The 24,163-nt window shown below is 40.9% G+C and overlaps 2 protein-coding genes and 2 long non-coding RNA genes across 11 annotated transcripts in view; 1 reads left to right on the top strand and 3 right to left on the bottom strand.

Annotated features, from left to right (window-relative positions):
* Positions 1-17,239, top strand: part of PPP2R3C (protein phosphatase 2 regulatory subunit B''gamma) — a 36,738-nt gene extending 19,499 nt beyond the window's left edge. For all 4 annotated transcript variants that reach the window (XM_015143567.3, XM_001084437.4, XM_077940897.1 and 1 more), the window contains 7 exons: positions 4,212-4,344; positions 6,851-6,906; positions 6,982-7,057; positions 8,681-8,817; positions 12,605-12,742; positions 14,688-14,747; positions 16,934-17,239. In XM_015143567.3, the coding sequence (XP_014999053.1) occupies positions 4,212-4,344; positions 6,851-6,906; positions 6,982-7,057; positions 8,681-8,817; positions 12,605-12,742; positions 14,688-14,747; positions 16,934-17,122 (789 nt within the window). In that variant the 3' untranslated portion in view covers positions 17,123-17,239. The remainder of the gene's footprint in view (positions 1-4,211; positions 4,345-6,850; positions 6,907-6,981; positions 7,058-8,680; positions 8,818-12,604; positions 12,743-14,687; positions 14,748-16,933) is intronic.
* Positions 344-1,452, bottom strand: LOC144330216 (uncharacterized). The gene is made up of 2 exons (XR_013396202.1): positions 1,182-1,452; positions 344-415 (listed from the first exon to the last, which is right to left on the bottom strand). It is a non-coding gene; the product is annotated as an uncharacterized LOC144330216 (long non-coding RNA).
* Positions 7,251-12,828, bottom strand: LOC144330224 (uncharacterized). The gene is made up of 2 exons (XR_013396210.1): positions 12,391-12,828; positions 7,251-7,280 (listed from the first exon to the last, which is right to left on the bottom strand). It is a non-coding gene; the product is annotated as an uncharacterized LOC144330224 (long non-coding RNA).
* A 2,071-nt stretch (positions 17,240-19,310) lies between the features above and the next one.
* The window catches only part of FAM177A1 (family with sequence similarity 177 member A1), a 39,518-nt gene continuing 34,665 nt past the window's right edge, over positions 19,311-24,163 (bottom strand). For 4 of the 5 annotated variants that reach the window (XM_077937692.1, XM_077937693.1, XM_015143533.3 and 1 more), the window contains 2 exons: positions 23,900-23,997; positions 19,311-21,629 (listed from right to left, as the gene is read on the bottom strand). In XM_077937692.1, coding sequence (XP_077793818.1) covers positions 21,423-21,629; positions 23,900-23,997 — 305 coding nt within the window. In that variant the 3' untranslated portion in view covers positions 19,311-21,422. The remainder of the gene's footprint in view (positions 21,630-23,899; positions 23,998-24,163) is intronic. The other variant, NM_001266493.1, reaches the window with a different exon arrangement.

The following is a 24,163-nucleotide window of genomic DNA, read 5'->3' as shown; positions in this document are numbered from 1 at the left end:
TTTTCTAACAGAGTGGGAAGACAGACACTAAATTATAAGCAGATAAAACAAATAGCAACAAGTTATATGTAGAAAATAAAACAGTAGGCTGGGTGCGGTGGCTCACACCTGTAATCCCAGCACTTTGGGAGGCCAAGGCGGGTGGATCATGAGGTCAGGAGATCGAGACCATCCTGGCTAACACGGTGAAACCCCGACTCTACTAAAAATACAAAAATAAGCTGGGCGTGGTGGCGGGCGCCTGTAGTCCCAGCTACTCAGTAGGCTGAGGCAGGAGAATGATGTGAACCCGGGAGGCAGAGCTTGCAGTGAGCTGAGATTGTGCCACTTCTCTCCAGCCTGGGCGACAGAGCGAGACTATCTCAAAAAAAGAAAGGAAAAGAAAAAGAAAACAGTAAACTAGGCAGGAAGATGACTGGGATTGGTGGACAATTTCAGGTAGGCTGGAAGGAGCATCTTTTTGAGATAGGGATTAAGTTTTAGCCATGAAGTATGAGAAAGAAGCCAGCCTTATGAAGACATAGTATAGAGGAAACGGCAAATACAGTGTCTCCAAGGCAAAATTAAGCCTGGACCTGTTCTAGGAACATAAGGAAGCCAGTGTGGCTAAAACAAGGATTACAATAACGGAAATGAAGTTGGACAAGTAGGCAGGGGCCACATGTAGGGCCTTTTAGGCCACAGTAAGGACTTTGGATTTACTTTGAAGCTAATGGGAAACCATCAGAAGTTTTAAGCTGAGTCTGTCAGGATATGATTTACATTTTAAAAGATCATTCTCGATGCCGTATGGAGGACGTAAGGAACTCAAAGTATGGCGAGGCTCAGTGGCTCATGCCTGTAATCCCAGCAACTTTGGGAGGCCAAGGCGGGCGGATAGCTTGAGGTAAGGAGTTCAAGACCAGCTCGGCCAACATGATGAAACCCCCTCTCTATTAAAAATACAAAAATTAGCCAGGCGTGGTGGTGCGTGCCTATAATCCCAGCTAGTCAGGCTGAGACACAAGAATTGCTTGAACCCAATAGGTGGAGGTTTCAGTGAGCTGAGACTGTGCCACTGCACTCCAGCCTGGACTGGACTGAGACTCTGTCTCAAAAAAAGAGAGAGAAAGAAACCATGGGAGGCTTTTAAATATGTAATCCTGGCCGGGCGCGGTGGCTCAAGCCTGTAATCCCAGCACTTTGGGAGGCCGAGACGGGCGGATCACGAGGTCAGGAGATCGAGACCATCCTGGCTAACACGGTGAAACCCCGTCTCTACTAAAAAATACAAAAATCTAGCCAGGCGAGGTGGCGAGCGCCTGTAGTCCCAGCTACTCGGGAGGCTGAGGCAGGAGAATGGTGTAAACCCGGGAGGCGGAGGTTGCAGTGAGCTGAGATCCGGCCACTGCAGTCCAGCCTGGGTAACAGAGCGAGACTCCGTCTCAAAAAAAAAAAAAAAAAAAAATGTAATCCTGTAATAGGGAAAGCCTTTCTAAGTATGACAAAACCCAGAGGTCTAGAAAACAATAAGTTCAGCTAAATTTTGAGAAGATCTATAGGGCAAAGCCCATGTTAAAGTAAAAAGAAAACAACAAACTGGGGGAAATATCTGAAACAATCACAAATAGCCAATTACCCTAATATATAAAAAGCGCCCAGAAATCAAGAAGCCATTAACCCAATAGAAAACTGCACAAAGGATATAGATAATGTATAAAAAGTAAAATTCAAATGCTTCTTAATCATAAGAAACAACTAACTTCACGTAAGAGAAATGCCAGATAAATCTACACTAAGTTGCCGTTTTTCACCTATCAAATTAGCAAAGATCAAAAAGTTTGAATTGACACTTTTAGCGTTTGAGTAATTCTTTCACAGTGCTTCTGAGTCAAAAGAAATCCCTAGAAGTTTCACGTACTAGCCAGTTAATTCCAAACAATTTAATGAGTATTCATTAAGCTTATTAGCCACTTGAAAAAATAATACACTTAAGTTGAAAGAAGATATTTTTGTTTCATTCTTAAGTACAGTTATTAATGGGATGTGTACAACTACTTAAACCTGGGAATTAGACTGGACACTTGTCCTCCTCATTCCTGTTCACTAATTTTTCTGTGGTCCTTTACCACAGGAACCATCAAAACCTAGCTTTGCAAAGATTTATGTCATTAAAAGGAATATATTTGGCTGGACGTGGTGGCTCACGCCTGTAATCCCAGCACTTTGGGAGGCCAAGGCTGGCAGATCATAAGGTCAGGAGATCGAGACCATCCTGGATAACATGGTGAAACCCCGTCTCTACTAAAAATACAAAAAACTAGCCAGGTGTGGTGGCAGGCGCCTGTAGTCCCAGCTACTCAGGAGGCTGAGGCAGGAGAATGGCGTGAACCCGGGAGGCGGAGCTTGCAGTGAGCCAAGATCACGCCACTGCACTCCAGCCTGGGCAACAGAGCGAGACTCCATCTCAAACAAACGAACAAAAAAATACAAAAAATTAGCCAGGCATGGTGGCACAGGAGTGTAGTCCCAGCTACTGAAGAGGCTGAGGCAGGAGAATCGCTTGAACCCAGGAGGTGGAGGTTGCAGTGAGCCGAGATTTCGCCACTGCACTCCGGTCTGGGCGACAGAGCAAGAGTCCATCTCAAATAAAAAAGAGGAATATATTCATGACATTTTGGGCTGGATGATTTAAAAAATTTAAATCACCAGGCACAGTGGCTCACAACTGTAATTCCAACGCTGGGAGGCCAAGGTGGGCAGATAGCTTGAGCTCAAGAGTTTGAGACCAGCCTGGGCAACGTGGTGAATCCCCATCTCTACCAAAAATACAAAAAATTAACTGGGTGTGGTGGTGCATCTCTGCAGTCCCAGCTATTCAGGAGGCTGAGGTGGGAGGATCACTTGAGCCTGGGAGGTAGAGGTTTCAGTCAGCCAAGATCATGCTACTGTACTCCAGCAGCCTGTGTGACAGAGTGAGACCCTGCCTCAAAAAAAAGGTATGAATTGAGATTCAGTATTGAAAATGTGAACTACCTTGAGCACATGGTTCTAGCTTATTTCAATATCTGTCCACAGTATCTGACAAATGTTGCTGTTTCGCTCAAAATTTTAAAATATCCTGATGCACCCCTGTACATTAACTGTGGTGCTCCTGGGACACCTGTGTGCAGAATTCAGAACTGTAGAAATAGCCTTCACATTGCTGGTGGGAGTATAAAATTCACATGGCATTTATGGGGAGATGGGAAGTTTCCCAGTGTCTTATCAAATTTCTACATGTGCATATGCCACAACCCAGCAGGTCCACTTACAGAAATTGTATTTTATATTCTTCCACAATATCTATGAATGAATAATTAGCTTAGCCCTTATGGTATTACTTTTCATGTAGCAAAATATTAGGAAAAAACTAAATGTCCCAATAGAGGCCTAGTTAAATATGGCACATCCATACAATGATATAATATATAGCTATTTGAGAGTCAAGATGGAATGACTGTAAAATACATTACTGAATGACAAAAGCACTCTTCACGGTATGTTGATACATCCTGTGTGTAAAAAGAGGGAAAGGCCGGGTGCGGTGCCTCATGCCTGTAGTCACAGCACTTTGGGAGACGGAGGTGGCTGGATCTCGAGGTCAAGAGATCAAGACCATCCTAGCCAACATTGTGAAACCCTGCCTCTACTAAAAATACAGAAATTGGCTGCGCATGGTGGTGCGTGCCTGTAGTCCCAGCTACTCAGGAGGAGGCAAGGAGAATCGCTTGAACCTGGGAGGCAGAGGTTGCAGTAAGCCAAGATCGTACCACTGCACTCCAGGCTGGCGACAGAGCAAGACTACATCTCAAAAAAAAAAAAAAAGAGGGAAAGAAATATATATGTATTGGTTCATATTTGTATCTGTTACCTTTGGGAAATTACATCAGAAGTTGATAATACAGGTTACCTCTGGGGAGAAGAAATAGGTGAGAGGCTTTTTAATCAATATCTTTGTTCCCTTTGAATTTAGAACTATATAGAATTTACTACTTTTCAAAAATGTTAAAACTTAAATTAGGAGAAACAAAATTTAATGTAAAATAGTTTTACCACTAAAATAGTCATGAATTTATTTCTTTATCAATGTAGTGTTAATGCTGAATAATTTTTAGTAATGAAATTATATTCTAGTATGTAATGAAGAATCAAGATTGGACACTTAACACTTTATTTTGTTTTATTTTCAGGATTTAGAAAACTACATATTGGAACTTATCCCTACTTTGCCACAATTAGATGGTCTGGAAAAATCTTTCTACTCCTTTTATGTTTGTACAGCAGTTAGGAAGTTCTTCTTCTTTTTAGATCCTTTAAGAACAGGTAAAAGAAAATCTTATCTAACTTACATGAGGATATTATTATATCTAAATCTCAATAACTACAGAAAACTCTTAAAATGTCATTTATTTTCCTGTCACTGCCATTAAAAATTTGGTGAATTTCAAGGAGATAAAAAGGTACAAAAAACAGTAGCAATGCTTTGGTTATGTTTATCTGAAGATCTTTTATGATTTACTTGCACTGACTATAATCTGCTGTGTGACAGATGGGGGGATGTCACCTAACAGTGAAGAAGTATGAACTGGGTAATGAGTCATAAATGCCTCCTTCCCGTTCTAGGAAGTCAGTTACTCGCATATGATTTGCTGTCTCTGCTATGTGATATACTGCAGAATTGTTCTCTTTTTGATGAAAAACATGTATTTGGAAATATGAGAGCCATTTAGCCAGTGATGCATATTTTTCTCATTTTCTATGGGGATCGGATTGGTAAATATGGCCTCATTAACAGTATGTTTTATTAACTGTTCAAGCCTGCCCAGACTTAAATACATGTAACTGGAGCAGAGGAAAGGACAGAGAAGTCCAAATCAAAGTGCTTGATTATCCTTCTGTCCTTGAAAATCCAACTGTGGGCCCAGCACAGTGGTTCACATCTGTAATCTCAGCACTCTGGGAGGCTGAGTTGGGTGGACCACTTGAGCTCAGGAGTTCAAGATCAGCCTGGGCAACATGGTGAAACTTTGTCTCTACAAAAAATAAAAATAAAAATACAAAAATTGGCCAGGCACGGTGGCTCACGCCTGTAATCCCAGCTACTTGAGAGGCTGAGGCAGGAGAATCACTTGAACCCGGGAGGCAGAGGTTGTGGTGAGCTGAGATCGCGCTGTTGCACTCCAGCCTGGGCAACAAGAGTGAAACTCCATCTCAAAAAAAAAAAAAGAAAAAAAATTACAAAGATTAGCCAGGTATAGTGGCGCGCGCGTGCCTGTAGTCCCAGCTACTTGGGAAGCTGCTGAGGTGGATCACTTGAATCCAGGAGGCAGAGGTTGCAGTGAGCCAAGATCGTGCCACTGCACTCTAGTCTGGGCAACAGAGCCAGACCTTGTGTCCAAAAAAAAAAAATCCAGTTATGAATCCAATCACAGCATATGGTAGCTGACAGTGTTTTTTGAACTCCTCTACTCTAAGTACACACATATACACTTTCTTTCAAATTTTACAAAATAATATCAGATGTTTTGACTGTTATGTAGTATGCTAAGCATTTTACATGGATTCATTCATTGTCATCTCATAACCCCATAAGGAAGGTACATTATTGTCCACATTTTATGTGTAAGGCAACTGAGATTTAGCTAGGTTACATATTTAAAAGTGGCATTTCAACTCCCATCTGGGCTGGGTGAGGTGGCTCACACCTGTAACCCGAGTGCTTTGGGAGGCTGATGTGAGAAATCACTTGTGCCTAGGAGTTCAAGACCAGCCCTGGCAAGATAGCAAGACCTCTTCTGTACAAAAAAGCAGCAGTAGCTGGGTGCAGTGGCTCACGCCTGTTATCCCAGCACTTTGGGAGGCTGAGATGGGTGAATCACCTGAGGTCAGGAGTTTGAGACCAGCCTGGCCAACACAGTGAAACCCCGTTTCTACTAAAAATACAAAAAATTAGCTGAGTGTGGTGGCAGGTGCCTGTAGTCCCAGCTACTCAGGAGACTGAGGCAGGAGAATCACTTGAACCCGGGAAGCAGAGGTTGCAGTGAGCAGAGATCACACCACTGGACTCTAGCCTGGGCAACAAGAGCAAAACTCTGTCTAAAAAAAAAAAAGAAGAAGAAGAAAACAAACTCTCATCTGTCTGCTCTTAAACCACACCTGTGTATTGCTTTCTAGTCCAGAACCTACCAAAAATAAATGGAGACAGTGTCCCTGTTCGTGTATTAGCAGTACTATATCTATAATCACAAACTTTTTTGAAAATCTGACATCACTATAATTTTAGAATTTGGCACTTAGATTTATATAGTTGAGGTATACAAGTAGAGATGTTATTAAATGTTGCCTGTAGATTTTTTTTTTTTTTTTTTTTTTGCGGGGTAGGGATGAAGTTTTGCTCTTGTTCCCTAGGCTGGAGTACAATGGCTTGATCTCAGCTCACTGCAACCTCTGCCTCCTAGGTTCAAGTGACTCTCCTGCCCCAGCCTCCAGAGTAGCTGGGATTACAGGCGCCCACCACCACACCCAGCTGATTTTTTGTGTTTTTAGTAGAGACGGGCTTTCACCATATTGGCCAGGCTGGTCTCGAACTCCTGACCTCAGGTGATCCACCCGCCTCAGCTTCCCAAAGTACTGGAATTACAGATGTGAGCTCCTGCGCCTGGCGGAGATTTCTCTCTTTGTAACAATATGTAATAAGAACTTTGGAACATAAGAGCTAGAAGCTTTAAAATACCAATTGTGTGATTGCTTTTGTGAAGAAAAAAGTTTTTTTAATTGAGTTGCTCTTCTCTTAAAATGAAATTAATTGTGTTTCTTTATGTTCTTAAAGGAAAGATAAAAATTCAAGATATTTTAGCATGCAGCTTCCTAGATGATTTATTGGAGGTAAATGTTTTTAAACTACTTAATTGTATCACTTGACAGTTGCTATCTTCTAATTATGTCTTTATGTTCCATTAGCTAAGGGATGAGGAACTGTCCAAGGAGAGTCAAGAAACAAACTGGTTTTCTGCTCCTTCTGCCCTAAGAGTTTATGGTATGTTCCTATCATAATGCTAAAATTTGAATTATCCCTTCTTCAGGTAATTGGTGTTCAGAGGACAGTTTTATACATACACTGATATAGCTTAAGATCAAAGCATTTAATTACCTTAAGCTCTAGTATTGTACATTACCAAAATTTACTTGTTTAAATACCAATGTTTTAACTTTTTGGACTCTCCCCAACCTTTTTGAAGAAAGGGTCTCACTCTCTCACCCTGGCTGGAGTGCAGTGGCACGATCATGGCTCAGTGCAGCCTTGAAGTCCTGGGCTCAATCCTCCAACCTCAGTGCCCCCACCCCACCCCACCGACCCCAGTACTGGGACTACAGGCGCCATGCCTGGCTAATTTTTTAAATTTTTTTTAGAGATGGGATCTCACTGTGTTGCCCAGGCTGGTTTCAAACTCCTGGGCTCAAGCAATCTACCTGTCCTGGCCTCCCAAAGTGTTGGGATTATAGGCATGAGCCACTGCATCCAGCAGAACCCTTTTTAAGTTATACAGTTTCTTTTCAATAGAATAGAATGTAATTTGATCCTTGTTGACTCAGGAGCACCATTATGAACATTAGCTGTTGTCATGCTTTGTTGATAAAATGCTGTTCCGAGGATCTACTGATGGAGCTATTCTACATTATCTTGTTGGGTGATCTTTTGACTCCTTTGGCTTTTTTTTTTTTTTTTTTTTTTGGAGATGGAGTCTCACACTGTTACCCAGGCTGGAGTCCAGTGGCATGATCTTGGCTCACTGCAACCTCCACCTCCCAGGTTCAAGCGATTCTCCTTGCTTCAGCCTCCCAAGTAGCTGGGATTACAGGCTTCCACCACACCCGGCTTTTTTTTTTTTTTTTTTTTTTTTTTTTTGAGACGGAGTCTTGCTGTGTCGCCCAGGCTGGAGTGCAGTGGCCGGATCTCAGCTCACTGCAAGCTCCGCCTCCCGGGTTTTTACGCCATTCTCCTGCCTCAGCCTCCCGAGTAGCTGGGACTACAGGCACCCACCACCTCGCCCGGCTAGTTTTTTGTATTTTTTAGTAGAGACGGGGTTTCACCGTGTTAGCCAGGATGGTCTCGAACTCCTGACGTCGTGATCCGCCCGTCTCGGCCTCCCAAAGTGCTGGGATTACAGGCTTGAGCCACCGCGCCCGGCCTTTTTTTTTTTTTTTAAGTAGAGATGGTGTTTCACTGTTGGCCAGGCTGCTCTGGAACTCCTGACCTCTGATCCACCCACCTCGGCCTCCCAAAGTGCCCCTTTTGGCATTCTTATCTCTACTTTCAAGTGCTGGCATTTCAGTGCTTTTTGTTCGCCTCTTACCTCCATTTAATTTAGAAACCTAGGAATGTTTAAAAAGACTACAAACTGAAAACAGTGATGTAAGTGAAACATCCTAGACTATGGCATTCATGATGGGTTTTCTTTGGCTGTTTCTAGCCCAAGGATTGTTCTGATCAAGATTGCAAAGGTAGCTGATAGTATTATACATAGGCCCCTACCCTAACCGTAACATGAATAGTTTGAAAATCAAAATATTAACCAAGAAAAAGAACTTTTTGTTAGTCTATTCTTCTGATTAAAATTGTATTGTGGTCATAAGTGTCTTTATTATTTTTCTTTCCAAGGCCAGTACTTGAATCTTGATAAAGATCACAATGGCATGCTCAGTAAAGAAGAACTCTCACGCTATGGAACAGCTACCATGACCAATGTCTTCTTAGACCGTGTTTTCCAGGAGTGTCTCACTTATGATGGAGAAATGGTAGTGGTTTAAATCTGCTACTAAGTTTAAAAAGTTTGGGCTCCCAGAGTTTCCAGAAACCCTTTTCTTGATGTAATACAGCCCTTTTTTTTTTCTTTCTTTTTTTTTTTTTTTTTTTTTGAGACAGAGTCTTGCTCTGTCGCCCAGGCTAGAGTGCAGTGGTGTGATCTCGGCTCACTGCAACCTCTGCTTCCTGGATTCAAGTGATTCTCCTGCCTCAGCCTCCAGAGTAGCTGGGATTATGGGCACATGCCACCGCGTCCAGCTAATTTTTGTATTCTTAGTAGAGATGGGGTTTCACCAGGTTGGCCAGGCTGGTCTTGAACTCCCGACCTCAGGTAATCTGCCTCCCAAAGTGCTGGGATTACAGGCATGAGCTACCACACTCGGCCCAGCATTATTTATATTAATGTGTAACAGTGTCTTTAAAATGTGTAAACTGATCAAATTACTTGAGATTCAGAGCCTTTGGTCTTATATGTAAATTCACTTAAAAACATCTACATTATGGCCTCAGGGCAAATAGCTTATTTTGTTGATTTCATTGTCAGTACACCTATTGTACAGTAGTGCATTCTAGTTAAAAAAAAAAAAAAAAAAAAAAGCTGAGGCCAGCCTTGGTAGCTTATGACTACAATCCCAGCTCTTTGGGAGGCCAAGGCCAGAGAACCACTTAAGGCCAGTCATTCAAGACTAGCCTGAGCGATATAGCGAGACTGTCTCTACAAAAAATAAAAAAATTACATGGGCATGGGTGGAATGTGCCTGTAGTATAGCTACTCGGGAGGCTGAGGCAAGAGGATTGCTTGATCTGAGGAGTTTGAGGCTGCAGTGAGCTATGATGAGGCCACTGCACTCCAGTCTGGCCAATAGAGTGAGACCATGTCTCTTAAAAAAAAAGCTGAAACAGTAAATTATTATGGCTATTTTCATTTAGATAGTGCTGTCATTAAATTACCAGGTCAGATGTAGTAACACATATGCCATGATTTAATTCTGAGAATCAGGTGTATTAGTCTTTAGAAGTGGCTATATGAGCAGCTGAAGATAACATAGACTTGTCTTTTTATTATGACAATGCAAAATACTTGAGAAGGAAAATTCTAAACAGCATTTTAAAATCACCATTTTTGCTGCTAAAAACATGGGTTAAGAATCTGATAAATGTCCTGCTGGGCGTGGTGGCTCACGCCTGTAATCCCAGCACTTTGGGAGGCCGAGGCGGGCAGATCACAAGGTCAGGAAATGGAGACCATCCTGGCTAACATAGTGAAACCCGTCTCTACTAAAAATACAAAAAATTAGCCGGCCGTGGTGGCAGGTGCCTGTAGTTGCAGGTACTCAGGAGGCTGAGGCAGGAGAATGGTGTCAACCCAGGAGGTGTAGCTTGCAGTGAGCCGAGATGGCGCCATTGCACTCCAGCCTGAGTGACAGAGCTAGACTCGTCTCAAAAAAAAAAAAAAGAATGTGATAAATTTCCCAAAGCAGTTATGCTTAAAAAATAGTCATATTGTCATGAGAATGGGGGTCTTAAATTTTATCATTTAGCTTCAATAGCAGTTTGCTAAATAACACCATTATTAACAACAAAAGAAAAGAGGGGAAAAGGCACAGAAAGTTTATTTTGTAACTCCCACAGCTGTAAACAGTAGACAGTGAGGAGCTTGTACTATTAATATAATAATTCCTGGTGAATAAAGAAAATCAGAGGCCACAACTGTGGATGAAGTCAGATCACAATCTGCATTCTTTAACTCTTCACTGCAATTTATGCAGAAAGGAACTTTTCTAAGAATATAAAATTTTTATCTAAGTGAGAATCTCCCAATTACTACTTTTTACCATTAAAAAAAAATCTATGAGTATCCTGTTTTTATAGGGAAGGCTTTCTGTTCTCTTTATGTCTTTCTGGCCTTTACATTTTGCCTTTTTATGGATGAGAACAGTGTCAGCTCACTGTAAAATGTCTGGCAATCTCAAAACAGCTTCTTACTGGAAATCCAAATTAAAAATTTTAAATAATATTTAAAAATAGCAGTTTAAGTATACTGTTCTGAGGCTGGGCATGGTGGCTCATGCCTGTAATCCCAGCATTTTGGGAGGCCGAGGTGGGTGGATCACCTGAGGTTGGGAGTTTTGAGACCAGCCTGACCAACATGGAAAAACCCCTTCTCTACTAAAAATATAAAATTAGCCAGGCGTGGTGGTGCATGCCTGTAATCCCAGATACGCAGGAGGCTGAGGCAGGAGAATGGCTTGAACCTGGGAGGCGGAGGTTGTGGTGAGCCGAGATCACAACATTGCACTCCAGCCTGGGCAACAAGAGTGAAACTGTCTCAAAAAAAAAAAAAAAAAAAAAACTAGCCGGGCGTGGTGGCGGGCGCCTGTAGTTCCAGCTACTCGGGAGGCTGAGGCAGGAGAATGGCGGGAACCCGGGAGGCGGAGCTTGCAGTGAGCCGAGATCCGGCCACTGCGCTCCAGCCTGGGCGACAGAGCGAGACTCCGTCTCAAAAAAAAAAAAAAAAAGTATGCTGTTCTGTTCATTCCAGATGGTAAGTTTTTCAAAATAACTGCAATGAAATGAAGATACAAGTTTATAACTTAGTCACTGTATTATCTGTTTCAAAAGTTTGAAGCAGGATGCAGTAGTTCATCCCTCTAATCCCAGCACTTTGGAAGGCCAAGGCCAGATGATGGCTTGAGCCCAGGAGCTTGAGACTAGCATGGGTAATACGGGAACACCCCATCTCTACAAAGAATTTTTAAAAATTAGCCAAGTTTGATGACGTGCACCTGTAGTCTCAGCTACCTGTGAGGCTGTAGTGGGAAGATTGCTTGAGCCTGGGAGATCAAGGTTGTAGTGACCATTTCAGCCTGGTTGATAAAGTGAGACCCTGTCTCAAAAACAAGAATAATGTTCTTGTTTTATGAATAATGAAAGAAAACTATAGTTTAACACAGCAAATCTCTCATAAAAAAATGAACTAGGGCCGGGCACAGTGGTGCATGCCTGTAATCCCAGCACTTTGGGAGGCCGGGGCAGGCGGGTCACTTGAGGTCAGGAGTTTGAGACCAGCTTGGGTAACATGGCAAAATCCTGTCTCTACTAAAAATATAAAAATTAGCTGGGCATGGTGGTGTGCACCTGTATTCCCAGCTACTTGGGAGGCTGAGACAGAATAGCTTGAACCTGGGAGGCAGAGGTTTCAGTGAGCTGAGATTGTGCCACTGCACTCCAGCCTGGACGACAGAATGAGACTCCATCTCTCAAAAAAAAAAAAAAACTATGTCCTCAAAACTGTCCTGTGCAGATTATATATAGAATTCCTGTGGCTGGACATGGTGGCTCATGCCTATAATCCCAGCACTTTGGGAGGCTGAGGTGGGCGGATCACCTGAGGTCGGGAGTTCAAGACCAGCCTGACCAACATGGAGAAACCCTGTCTCCACTGAAAATACAAAATTAGCCCAGCATGGTGGCACATGCCTGTAATCCCAGCTACTCAGGAGGCAGGAGAATTGTTTGAACCCGGGAGGTGGAGGTTGTGGTGAGCCAAGATCGTGCCATTGCACTCCAGCCTTTCACAAGAGTGAAACTCCGTCTCAAGAAAAATAAAAAAAATTCCTAGAAACCAATATTAAGTATATAAATGGATTTCTCATTTTATAACTTAGAGAAAAAATTAAATTTGCCACCTTTGATTGCAAAATAGCTTCAAATCTTAATATGCACTTGAAAGTTAATTTCAACTAAGGCCTCTAATGAACATTATTTTCTGTTCTGCAGGACTATAAGACCTACTTGGACTTTGTCCTTGCATTAGAAAACAGAAAGGAACCCGCAGCTCTACAGTATATTTTCAAACTGCTTGATATTGAGAACAAAGGATATCTGAATGTCTTTTCACTTAATTATTTCTTTAGGGTAAGTCTCATTTGCATAAGTGAGTCATTGTTCCTTAAGGTATCATTTGGTTGTGGCCGGGTCTGTCTCAAAAAAAAAAAAAAAATTGTGAGATGCAGCAAAAGCGGTGGCTAGAGGGAAATTTATAGTATTGAATGTATATATTGGAAAACGTTAAAGATCTAAAATCAGCATCTACTTTAGGAAATTAGAAAAAGGAGCAAATTAAAGATGTATCATTTTGCGTAAATTAAATATTTAGTAACCATTTTACCTAACTCGTGATTTTTATTTATTTTTTTTCTTTTTTTGAGAAAAGGTCTGGCTCTGTCACCCAGGCTGGAGTGCAGTGGCATGATCATAGCTCATTGCAACCTCCAACTCCTGGGCTCAGGCAGGCTTCCCACTCAGCCTCCCCAATAACTGGGTCCACTTGCCTGTAATCCCAGCTACTTGGGAGGCTGAGGCAGGAGAATCACTTGAACCCAGGAGGCGGAGGTTGCAGTGAGCCAAAATCACGCCACTGCATTCTAGCTTGGGCAGCAGAGCAAGACTGTCTCAAAAAAAAAAAAAAAAATACAACTACCAAAGTCTATAAAAATTTCTGTGGAAAGGAGCTACCTTTTCTGAACTGCTTAGCATCTTACAAGTTTTTCGTCACAAGTACAGAATTTATCACATATTTGTATTTCCAATGGTAGTACAGCCCCTGACATATACATAATTTTATTTTATATCTAATCAAATCAGCTTTAACTCATTTATATTTTTTTAAATAGGAAAGAAATAAAAAACTAAAAACAGACTTGATTTCCTTCTGAAATCTGTTAAGTAAATGCTTTTATTAAACTTAAAAATCGGCCAGGTGCGGTGGCTCATGCCTGTAATCCCAGCACCTTGGGAGGCAAAGGTGGGTGGATCACGAGGTCAGATCAAGACCATCCTCACTAACATGGTGAAACCCCGTCTCTACTAAAAAATACAAAAAACTAACCGGGCGAGGTAGTGGGTGCCTGCAATCCCAGCTACTCGAGAGGCTGAGGCAGGAGAATGGCGTAAATCTGGGAGGCGGAGCCTGCAGTGAGCTGAGATCCGGCCACTGCACTCCAGGCTGGGCAACAGAACGAGACTCCGTCTCAAAAAAAAAAAAAAGTGTCCAGTGCTGAGCCCTATAATCCTGGGCTATTCATAGAGCGTTTGGACATCAGTATCCTAGTGATAAAGCTGGGCCTGGATGATTCCCTCTAGATCATACCATCCAAGCCTATTACTATATTAACATAGCATGTACTCAGATGCTTATCTACTTCAAAGAGATTCCTTTATGGATACTCTGATTATCAGTGGTAACACATACGGAGTAGGCATTAGGAACAAAGTTAGTTGACTATTCACCAAGAATTTTAAACTTCACATTTCCACTGAATAATGCTCACCTGAAGTATTTTGTAGTCCCACTGGATGACAGCTGTTTTTTCATTTTTTTGTTAAAGTTTATAAAAAGGAAGAGTTTTGGGAGGTCTACCTCCATTTCTTGTATTACATAGAAAGCAAAGTGTAGGGTAGGAAGGGAGACAGTAGATTGGGGGTCTTAATAGTGAAGGCAGGAATAACATTCGTGGAAAATGAGAGGAGCAGATCAAACAGAATAATTGTGATGCCATGTTGAGGGCCCATTTGAGGTTGGAGAACATTCCTATGTAGACGCAGCAATCTGTAGTCTTTTTATTTTTTTTCCTGAAGTTCTCAGTAGTTAAGATACAGGTCTAAAAAGGTCAATACACTGAGAATTTAGGTTTTGCTCATTGATATGGAATAAGGTCAAGAAAGCTAAAAAGATTGTCAAGAGAATGATGAGGTTTGTGGTCTGATAGGAAAGGAACTATAAGTAGAAAGGGGTTGTGGGGCAAGAGAGGGGATGTTGTGTATTTCATTTTTTACTTAGATTTATTTCTATCAAATACAGGCCATACAGGAACTAATGAAAATCCACGGACAAGATCCTGTTTCATTTCAAGATGTCAAGGTTATCTTTTCCTTTAATTTACATATTACCAGATAATTGTGAGATAGTCATTTGTATTACATGAAATTTTATATGAAAGCAAGTAATGAAGTACTATTTGAATCAAGTATTTGCTTTTTGTTCTGAACTGATATTTAAATCATTACGAACTGAGACCACATTTGGACTATTTATATAGTTTATAATTTTAGTATTGTCATCACTATGTTCTCATTGGAGGCATTCATTCATTTTAATTGAAAATTAAGACAGTCAGGGGGCCGGGCGCAGTGGCTCACGCTTGTAATCCCAGCACTTTGGGAGGTCAAGGCGGGCGGATCACCCGAGGTCAGGAGTTCAAGACCAGCCTGGTCAACACGGTGAAATCCCGTCTCTACTAAAAATACAAAAATTAGCTGGGTGTGGTGGTGCATGCATGTAATCCTGGCTACTCGGAAGGCTGAGGCAGGAGAATCGTTTGAGCCCGGGAGGTGGAGGTTGCAGTGAGCTGAGATCGCGCCACTGCACTCCAGCCTGGGCAACAAGAGTAAAACTCCGACTCAAAAAAAAAAAAAGAAAATTAAGACAGTCAGTACAGTCTACATCCTACGGCAGTCTATTCAACTGTAAACTGAATTTTTACCTTGGAAACTGTTTAGGTTCAGGCACTTTTTTTTAGTATGCTACCTCAAAGAGCCTGTTCACCTGAGTAATTTTACTACAAATTTTATTTTACTACAAATTTTGTAGTAATTTTACTACAAAAAGATTAGAAAACATGTACTAATTCCCTGTAAATATCTGTTGTACACTTCATAATATAGAAGGAGGTCTTCTATATGTTCCAGTAAGTTTTAGCAGCATTTAGCTTCTTTTTGGATATCTAATGCATATCCAGAAAGAACTCCTCTCCTATCCTAATAAAATGTTGACATCAATATTGGAAATGAAGCTTTGTCACTATCTCTGAACCATTTAGATGTTTAATTGAGTTGAACCATTAGCAAAAAAAATTAAACCAAACCCTTGTTAGCCGAGTGTGGTGGTACGCAGCTGTAATCCCAGCTACTCGGGAGGCCGAGGCAGGAGAATGGCTTGAACCTGGGAGGCAAAGGTTGCAGTGAGCCAAAATCACACTACTGCACTCCAGCCTGGGTGACAGAGGGACACTCCATCTCACACAAAAAAAGAAGGGGCTGGGCACGGTGGCTTACGTCTGTAATCCCAGCACTTTGGAAGGCCAAAGCAGGTGGATCACCTGAGGTCAGGAGTTTGAGGACAGCCTGACCAGTATGGAGAAACCCCGTCTCTACTAAAAATACAAAAATTGGCCGGATGTGGTGGTGTATGCCTGTAATCCCAGCTACTTGGGAGGCTGAGGCAGGAGAATCGCTTGAACCCAGGAGGCAGAGGCTGCGGTAAGCCGAGATCACGCCATTGCACTCCAGCCTGGGCAACAAGAGTGAAACTCTGTCTCAAAAAAAAAAACAAGGCTGGGTGCAGTGGCTCACGCGTATAATTCCGGCACTTTGGGAGGCCAAGGCGGGCAGATTACTTAAGGTCAGGAGCTTGAGACCAGACTGGCCAATATGGTGAAACCCCATCTCTACTAAAAATACAAAAATTAGCTGGGTGTGGTGGTGTGCACCTCTAGTCCCAGCTACTCGGGAGGCTGAGGCAGAAGAATTGCTTGAACCCCGGAGGCGGAGGTTGCAGTAAGCCGAGATTGCTCTACTGCACTCCAGCCTGGATGACAGAGCGAGACTCCATCTCAAAAACAAAACAAAACAACAAAAACTACAGACAAAACCTTGTTTCACCACCAATTAGAAAGGCAATAGAAAAATATGTAAGAAATTAGTTAACATGCAGTCCCTGAACACTGCATTAAATAGTTCTGCCACTAATTACCTATGTAGCTGGATTAGATGCTGAGCCTTGGTTTCTTCATCTACAAAATGAAGGACAGCTATCACATAGCTAAGGAGTTATCCAATAAAATTGTGTGATTGTAGGTAGAGAAAAGGAAACTGCCTGTTAAATGGAAAAGAAAAAAAGTAGAACAAAAAATTAACATAAGCCCAAGTGGCAGCCCTCAATTTTATTCCTCCATACTTCAGTGGATGCAGACAGCCCTGAATTTTGGATCACGACGTGTGATAGAAATTAAGTGGATCAAATTTCATTGTATTTTTTTTCTCTTGCAGGATGAAATCTTTGACATGGTAAAACCAAAGGATCCTTTGAAAATCTCTCTTCAGGATTTAATCAACAGTAATCAAGGAGACACAGTAACCACCATTCTAATCGATTTGAATGGCTTCTGGACTTATGAGAACAGAGAAGCTCTTGTTGCAAATGACAGTGAAAACTCTACAGACCTTGATGATACATGATCTCTGAAAGACTAGACTGTCTTATATTAAGAGATACTTGAATGCTGCATGTAAAGCCTTTAAAGCAAAATCCTCAGAATGGTCTAAATAAAACACTTGATATGCCTAGAGAACACAGCAAATGTTTTGGTTACTGGAATTCTGGTTGCAATAGTTTAGAAGCAATAGGACCAAATATTGCTTGTTAGGAGGTAGGGTAAGTTCTGGTTCCTTTTAGTTCAAAGATGGGAAGTGTGATTTGCTGTAGATAGATGATGTTCAGTTTAAACATGTATAATCTTCAGAGATGAAGTTTCCATGGAATATTTCTGACAGTCATTTAGAATGTGAATATTTGACTGACAGTGTATATATATACACACACATAGATTTTATATATGTGTATATATATAAAATCTCAAAGATTACAAACTTTCCCATTCATTAGAGTAGAGCCATTTTATTTCTGGGTTAGGATTAGGATTTTTTTTTTTTTAGGGGGTTCAAGTGATTCTCCTGCCTCAGCCTCCTGAGTAGCTGGGATTATAGGCGCCTGCCAACACACCTGGCTCATTTTTGTATTTTAGCAGAGCCAGGGTTTCACCATGTTAGCCAGGCTGGTCTCGAACTCCTGACCTGAACTGATCTGCCTGCCTCGGCCTCGGCCTCCCAAAGTGCTGGGATTACAGATGTGAGCCATGGCACCCAGCCTTTTTGTTTTTCGTTTTTTGTTTTTTTTTTCCTTGAGACAGTCTCCCTCTGTTGTCCAGGCTGGAGTGCAGTGGCATGATCTCTGCTCACTGCAGCCTCCACCTCCCAGCTTCAGGCAATTCTCCTGACTCAGTCTCCTGAGTAGCTGGGACTTCAGGTGTGCACCACCATGCCTGGCTAATTTTTGTATTTTTAGTAGAGATGGGGTCTCGCCATGTTGGCCAGGCTAGTCTCGAACTCCTGACCTCAGGTGATCCACCCGCCTCAGCCTCCCACAGTGCTGAGATTATAGCCACCATGATATGTGAGCCATGCCCAGCCTTGTTCTTTCTTTTAATTGGATGTTTTAATAAAATGTATTCAAACTAGTGTTTTACTTTCATGAAAATCATTGGTATAAAAAATTTGTCGGCCGGGCACGGTGGCTCATGCCTGTAATCCCAACACTTTGGGAGGCCGAGGTGGGCAGACCACGAGGTCAGGAGATCGAGACTATCCTGAATAACACGGTGAAACCCCGTCTCTACTAAAAATACAAAAAATTAGCTGGGCATGGTGGTGGGCGCCTGTAGTCCCAGCTGCTCGGGAGGCTGAGGCAGGAGAATGGCATGAACCCAGGAGGCGGAACTTGCAGTGAGCCAAAATCGCGCTACTGCACTCCAGCCTGGGCGACAGAGCAAGACTCTGTCTCAAAAAAAAAAAAAAAAAAAAAAGTCTAGTTTTATTAACCAGTACCAGAGTTACATTTTATAAAACTTAATTCCAAGCCTGGACAACATGGCAAAACGAAGTCTGTACAAAAAATAAATAAAAAACATTAGCTAGGCATGGTGGTATGAGCCTGTCATCCCTGATCCTTGGGAGGCTGACAGGGAAGGACTGCTGAAGCCCAGGAGGTCGAGGCTGGAGTGAGCCATGATTGCACCATTGCACTCCAGCCTGGGCAACAGAGTAAGACCCTGTCTCAAACCAAAAAATAAACTTCATTTTGTTAAGGACTTTTGTTAAAGCATTTATGTTAATTCAGGGTAAAGACTTCAGTTATATGTTACATTTAGTTTTTATGAGATGCTGAAAGATTAGAAGAAGGTAAATATGAACTATGATCCAGAAGGAACTGGAATTTTTTTTTTTTTGGAGACGAGTCTTACTCTGTCACCCAGGCTGGAGTACAATGGCACAAACTCCATTTACTGCAACCTCTGCCTCCCAGGCTCAAGCGATTCTCCTGCCTCAGCCTCCCGAGCAGCTAGGATTACAAGCACCTGCCACCATGCCCAGCTAATTTTTGTATTTTTAGTAGAGATGGGATTTCACCATGTTGGCCAGGTTGGTCTCAGACTCCTGACCTGGTGATCCGCCCACCTCGGCCTCCCAAAGTGCTGGGACTATGGCGTGGACCACCGCACCCAGCTGGAACTGGAATTCTTAAAAGGACTGAAAAGGAAGTATGAAAAAGTGAGTGAAAGAGGTTTAAAAAAAGACAAACCACTGAATACATTTATGGGAAATTTTATAGTTTGCATAAACAGTATAAACTTAAGGCACAGTGAATAACTATTGATAAACTAGCCACTATTGGACAAGTAGCAAAAGTAAAATTCAAGAAACAAAACCTCCATAAGTCACTACTTCCTTTTATTACAATCATAAAATGTTCTCAGTAAACTCTAGATACTATTACCTCTAGGGAGACAGGATTCAAAAGATCACTTTTAGACACACCTACCTTCACTTGATAACCAAATAAATATCTGTGAGTGAGAGGTACTATCTCGAATGAAGTTAAATTAGAAGGAAAAGGTTAGGTTAGCATGTTTTAGAACTATTGGTAAACTATAATTCATGGGACATTATATAATCAAAAGATTAATCTTTTGAGCACTAAGTTATAAATGGTTTACACCCATGAATAAAAAGATTACCATCACTTACTATGAACCACCATTCCATGAATCCATGTAGCTGAACACTCCTAATGAAAAGTTTAATTATCCTTCAACTTGTAGTTGAGGAACTCCGTTCATGTTCATTGACACAGATTTCCATTACGGACCCACTGTATTGATGATGTTACTTTCTGACACTATATTTTATATAGATATATTAAGATTGAAAACTTAATGCTGTTTAGAAGGCTATTAATATAACTTAATTTCTAACAGCTTTAAGTTTCTGAAAAGGGTTTTAAGATCAAAATTTCTGAAATACTCCACACATTCTTCCTCACCCACATTTAATTATAAATCAATGTTATACTGATAAAAGGTTCTATACACACATTTAGAAATATATGTGTGTGTGTGTGTATATATATGTATTTTTCTTCCCCCCCCCAGGATGGAGTCTCACTCTGTCACCCAGGCTGGAGTGCAGTGGTGCAATCTCGGCTCACTGCAACCTCCACCTCCCTGGTTCAAGTGATTCTCCTGCCTCAGCCTCCGGAGCAACTGGGATTACAGACGTGCACCACCACACCCGGCTAAATTTTTGTATTTTTGTAGAGATGGGGTTTCACTACATTGGCCAGGCTGGTCTCAAACTCCTGACCCAAGTAATCTGCCCGCCTCAGCTTCCCAAAGTGCTGGGATTACAAGCGTAAGCACCATACCCAGCCATATTTAGGAATATTTTCAAAATTAGCTTCACAATATATACCTTTATAAGGTTTACAAATAACCAAGTAGGTAGAGGAATGGCCAAACAAATTCAGGTAAACTGTCCAGTCTTCACTGTTGCTACTTCTAAATGATGAATGTCAGGTAATTTCGTTAGGCTATCATTGCACCTTATACAATATCTAATTGCTCCTGATGGATTAAATCTATACCTGTCCCACTATCCCCCAATCTCCTCCAAACCACTTTTCTATAGGATGAATGCTGAACGGATAACATAACCAGGATGCCACATGGATATTCACTAGGTTTAACATTAATAAATGTATTCCATAAGTAGTGTTTTAATTTTATGTTCAAAGCTAGTTATTTGAGTCCTGAAAAAATACAAGATTAAGTGGCTTGCATTAAAAAATGGAAGCCTATCTTAATATCTGGTGTTATAAATACAGAATCTTACATAAAAGTTATTCTCAATGAAAGAAAATTCAAAGTGCTTCCATCTTTCTCCTTTTATTATATGGTGAAGCATCCTTAATGTGAATTAATGGTTAGATATATAAATGCATGGCATAACATGAGAAAATCTAGAAGAAAATATCCTCATTTTAATCTAAGACTATGGAATTATCAATTATAATTAGACTTAATCAGCAACTTACCTTTTTTAAAAAAAGCAAACGTACAAATAGACAGGCTTGATAATTTAACTCTTCTTAACTATTAAGGCTCTAGGATGTCCTTAATGTTTTTAAAAGATCATTTTAAAACCAAAGCACTAATTCTATGCACAGTAAAAACAGTACAAATATCTGAATTTCAGATCTGGCTTTTGCTAGATAGATTCTAAAAATGAAGAAACATTTTCCCTTTCCAGATATTTTAATAATTTAAAATATAAATAATTGTATTAAGTCCCACTGAATAAAGAATGTGAAAGTTTCTATATTAAAAAAAAACTTAAGAGTTTAAAGCTTGATAGTCATTTCATTTTATGGTGGGACAGAGACTGGATTTTGCTTGCTTTCCATAATTACTTCACTGTCTCCCTCCATTTCAAAATTGACATTCACAAATGAGCTGGATATCACTGTCTCTGGTTGATCTGTCTGAACAATGGAATCAGTCTGCAATTTATTCTGTTGATACTGTCTTTCTGCTTCTTCAGATATCCTGTTTTCTTCTTCTTCTTCTTCTTCCTAAAAAAGGGGGCAACATCAAGAATAGTTGAAATACGAAAGTCCAAAAGGTATTTAGTGCTGTTTTCCCCACTGTCAGCTTATGTTTAAAAAAAAAAAAAAAAAAAGTGTCATGTTCAATTCAGTTTGGTCTAATTAAGACATATTTTCCCTTCTCCTGCTCTCTAATTGAAATAACTACTGTAAAACATTTTAAGGAAAGTAGTTTTTTTCTTGTTTTTTTGAGAGAGTATTGCTCTGTTGCCCAGGCTGGAGTGCAGTGGCTCACTGCAACCTCCGTCTCCCAGGCTCAAGCAATTCTCCTGACTCAGCCTCCCGAGTAGCTGGGACTACAAGCACCTGCCACCATGTCCAGCTAATTTTTGTATTTTTAGTAGAGACAGGGTTTCTCCATGTTGGCCAGGCTGGTCTCGAACTCCTGACCTCAAGTGATCCACCCACCTCAGCCTCCCAAAGTGTTGAGATTACAGACGTGAGCTACCGCGCTCAGCCCAAAAGAGGTTATTTTTTAAAACACGGTCCAGCACTATGTCACTTAGATGAGACCTGAATTAACTTTGACAATGACTATATTTCTTTTATTAAGTCTAAGCTAAATAAATAAATAAAAAGTTAGCTTCAACTGTATCACTTCAATTGTAGGGTATCAGTCTATTCGGTTGAATGGGCTGGTTCATTTACTAAATGATATATAGCATAGTTTTCCCATAAGCACCAAATACACAGATAAGGTAGTACCTTCCCTCAAGAAGTTTACAACTTAGTAGGGAAGTTAAGACATGTAAAAACAGTATTATGACAGATGTAGAGATTTTGAAAGGGTAAATAATTTCTCATTGCAGAACTAAATTCATTGAGGAGGTGGCATTTGTATTGGACCCTGCAGAACGGGTAGTCAGTACACAGTGAGTAGCCCCAGAAGATTACTCTGGGGCTTGCTTGAGAATAGAAAGACGCCATTTAGGAGGCTAGTTTAATAGTCCAGATGAGGTAATGAGGCTCTAAGTCAGGCTTATAGTGTTAAATACTTATCTGTTCATAAAACAGGTTTGAAACCATATAACAAATGTTAAGTCAGCTGACCTGTCCAGGCTCATGTCCAGTTACTCCCACATTGTACCTTATGCCCCAGTGACAATAAACTATTATATTTTTGCCATTTCCCCAACCATAACAACGTACCTTCATGCCTCTACATTCTAGCTTTACCTGAATTGCTGCCCTCTATTTGCTTGAAGAATAGCAGATGCCAATATTTGTTGTGTTCACCAATACACACTAGGTGCTGTTCCAAACATTTTATATATTGTATTTAATCTGTAGAGCAGTCCCCAAGCATGCATGCTGCAATTCTCATTACAAAGATGAGGAGATTGAGGCTTATTGAGGGGTTAAGTGTTCTGTCCAAGGTTACAGAGTTTTAAGTGGCAGAACAGATTCTGAATTCAAACCCTTTGGTTCTTGAGCCCATGGTCCTAAGCACTAAAGGCTTTTATTTTTTAAGACAAAATTCACTTCACTCTCACCTTAAGACCTCACTATTTTTAAACTGCCCTCAAATTTTTGTGCACTAACACCTGGCACATACACATTTCCTGTACTTGGTCTGTGTTGAACCACTCCACTTGTCCTACATCTAGTCCATGTGCTCTAAGTATCTTGTTTCTTCATCTTAGAATGATAATCCAAAAAGAGGCATGTGAAGATTAAATAATGTATATAAGGCATCTCACATAGCACTAAGACAATGAAATCTAGCTTATTTTGCACACAGATCATAGGGAAATTCCAGTTTTAAAGAATTCCAAAATGTATGTTACTTTTTTTTTTTTTTAATACTGTAAGTTCTAGGGTACATGTGCACAACGTGCAGGTTTGTTACATATATATACATGTACCATGTTGGTGTGCTGCACCCATTAACTCATCATTTAGGGTTACCCCCTCCCCACAATAGGACCCGGTGTGTGATGCTCCCCTTCATGTGTCCAAGTGATCTCATTGTTCAATTCCCACCTATGAGTGAGAACATGTGGTATTTGGTTTTCTGTTCTTGCGATAGTTTGCTGAGAATGATGGTTTCCAGCTGCATCCATGTCCCTACATGTATGTTACTTTGATAAAAGAAATTAATGATTCTAGAATGAAATGCCTAGCATAAGAGAGCTACATGTTGGGCAGTTAGAAAATACATCCGCTCATTATGCAACCCATCAAGTCCATGGCAAACTGAACTGAATCAAGAAAACGTAAAAAGGAGGCATACATACCTCCTTCTTCATCCGATAATATTCATCAATGGCATATTGGTACTTTGGGGTGCTGATACCCAAAACAGATGCAATCTTCTCTCCAAGGAAGTCACACACTGAAGACACAAAAGTTAAAAGACTTATATAATTCTATAAACATTTCTTGAGCACTTTCTATGTGTAAGACACTGTAGGAATACAAGAGTTACTGTTCCTGCTCTCAAGGAGATTATAAAAACCTAATATATCTCTCTTCTGTATATCTTCCCTGATTTCTTCAAG

This window comes from Macaca mulatta, chromosome 7 (genome assembly GCF_049350105.2).
Source record: "Macaca mulatta isolate MMU2019108-1 chromosome 7, T2T-MMU8v2.0, whole genome shotgun sequence".
NCBI lineage: Eukaryota > Metazoa > Chordata > Mammalia > Primates > Cercopithecidae > Macaca > Macaca mulatta.
This window is presented reverse-complemented; position numbering and strand designations above follow the sequence as displayed.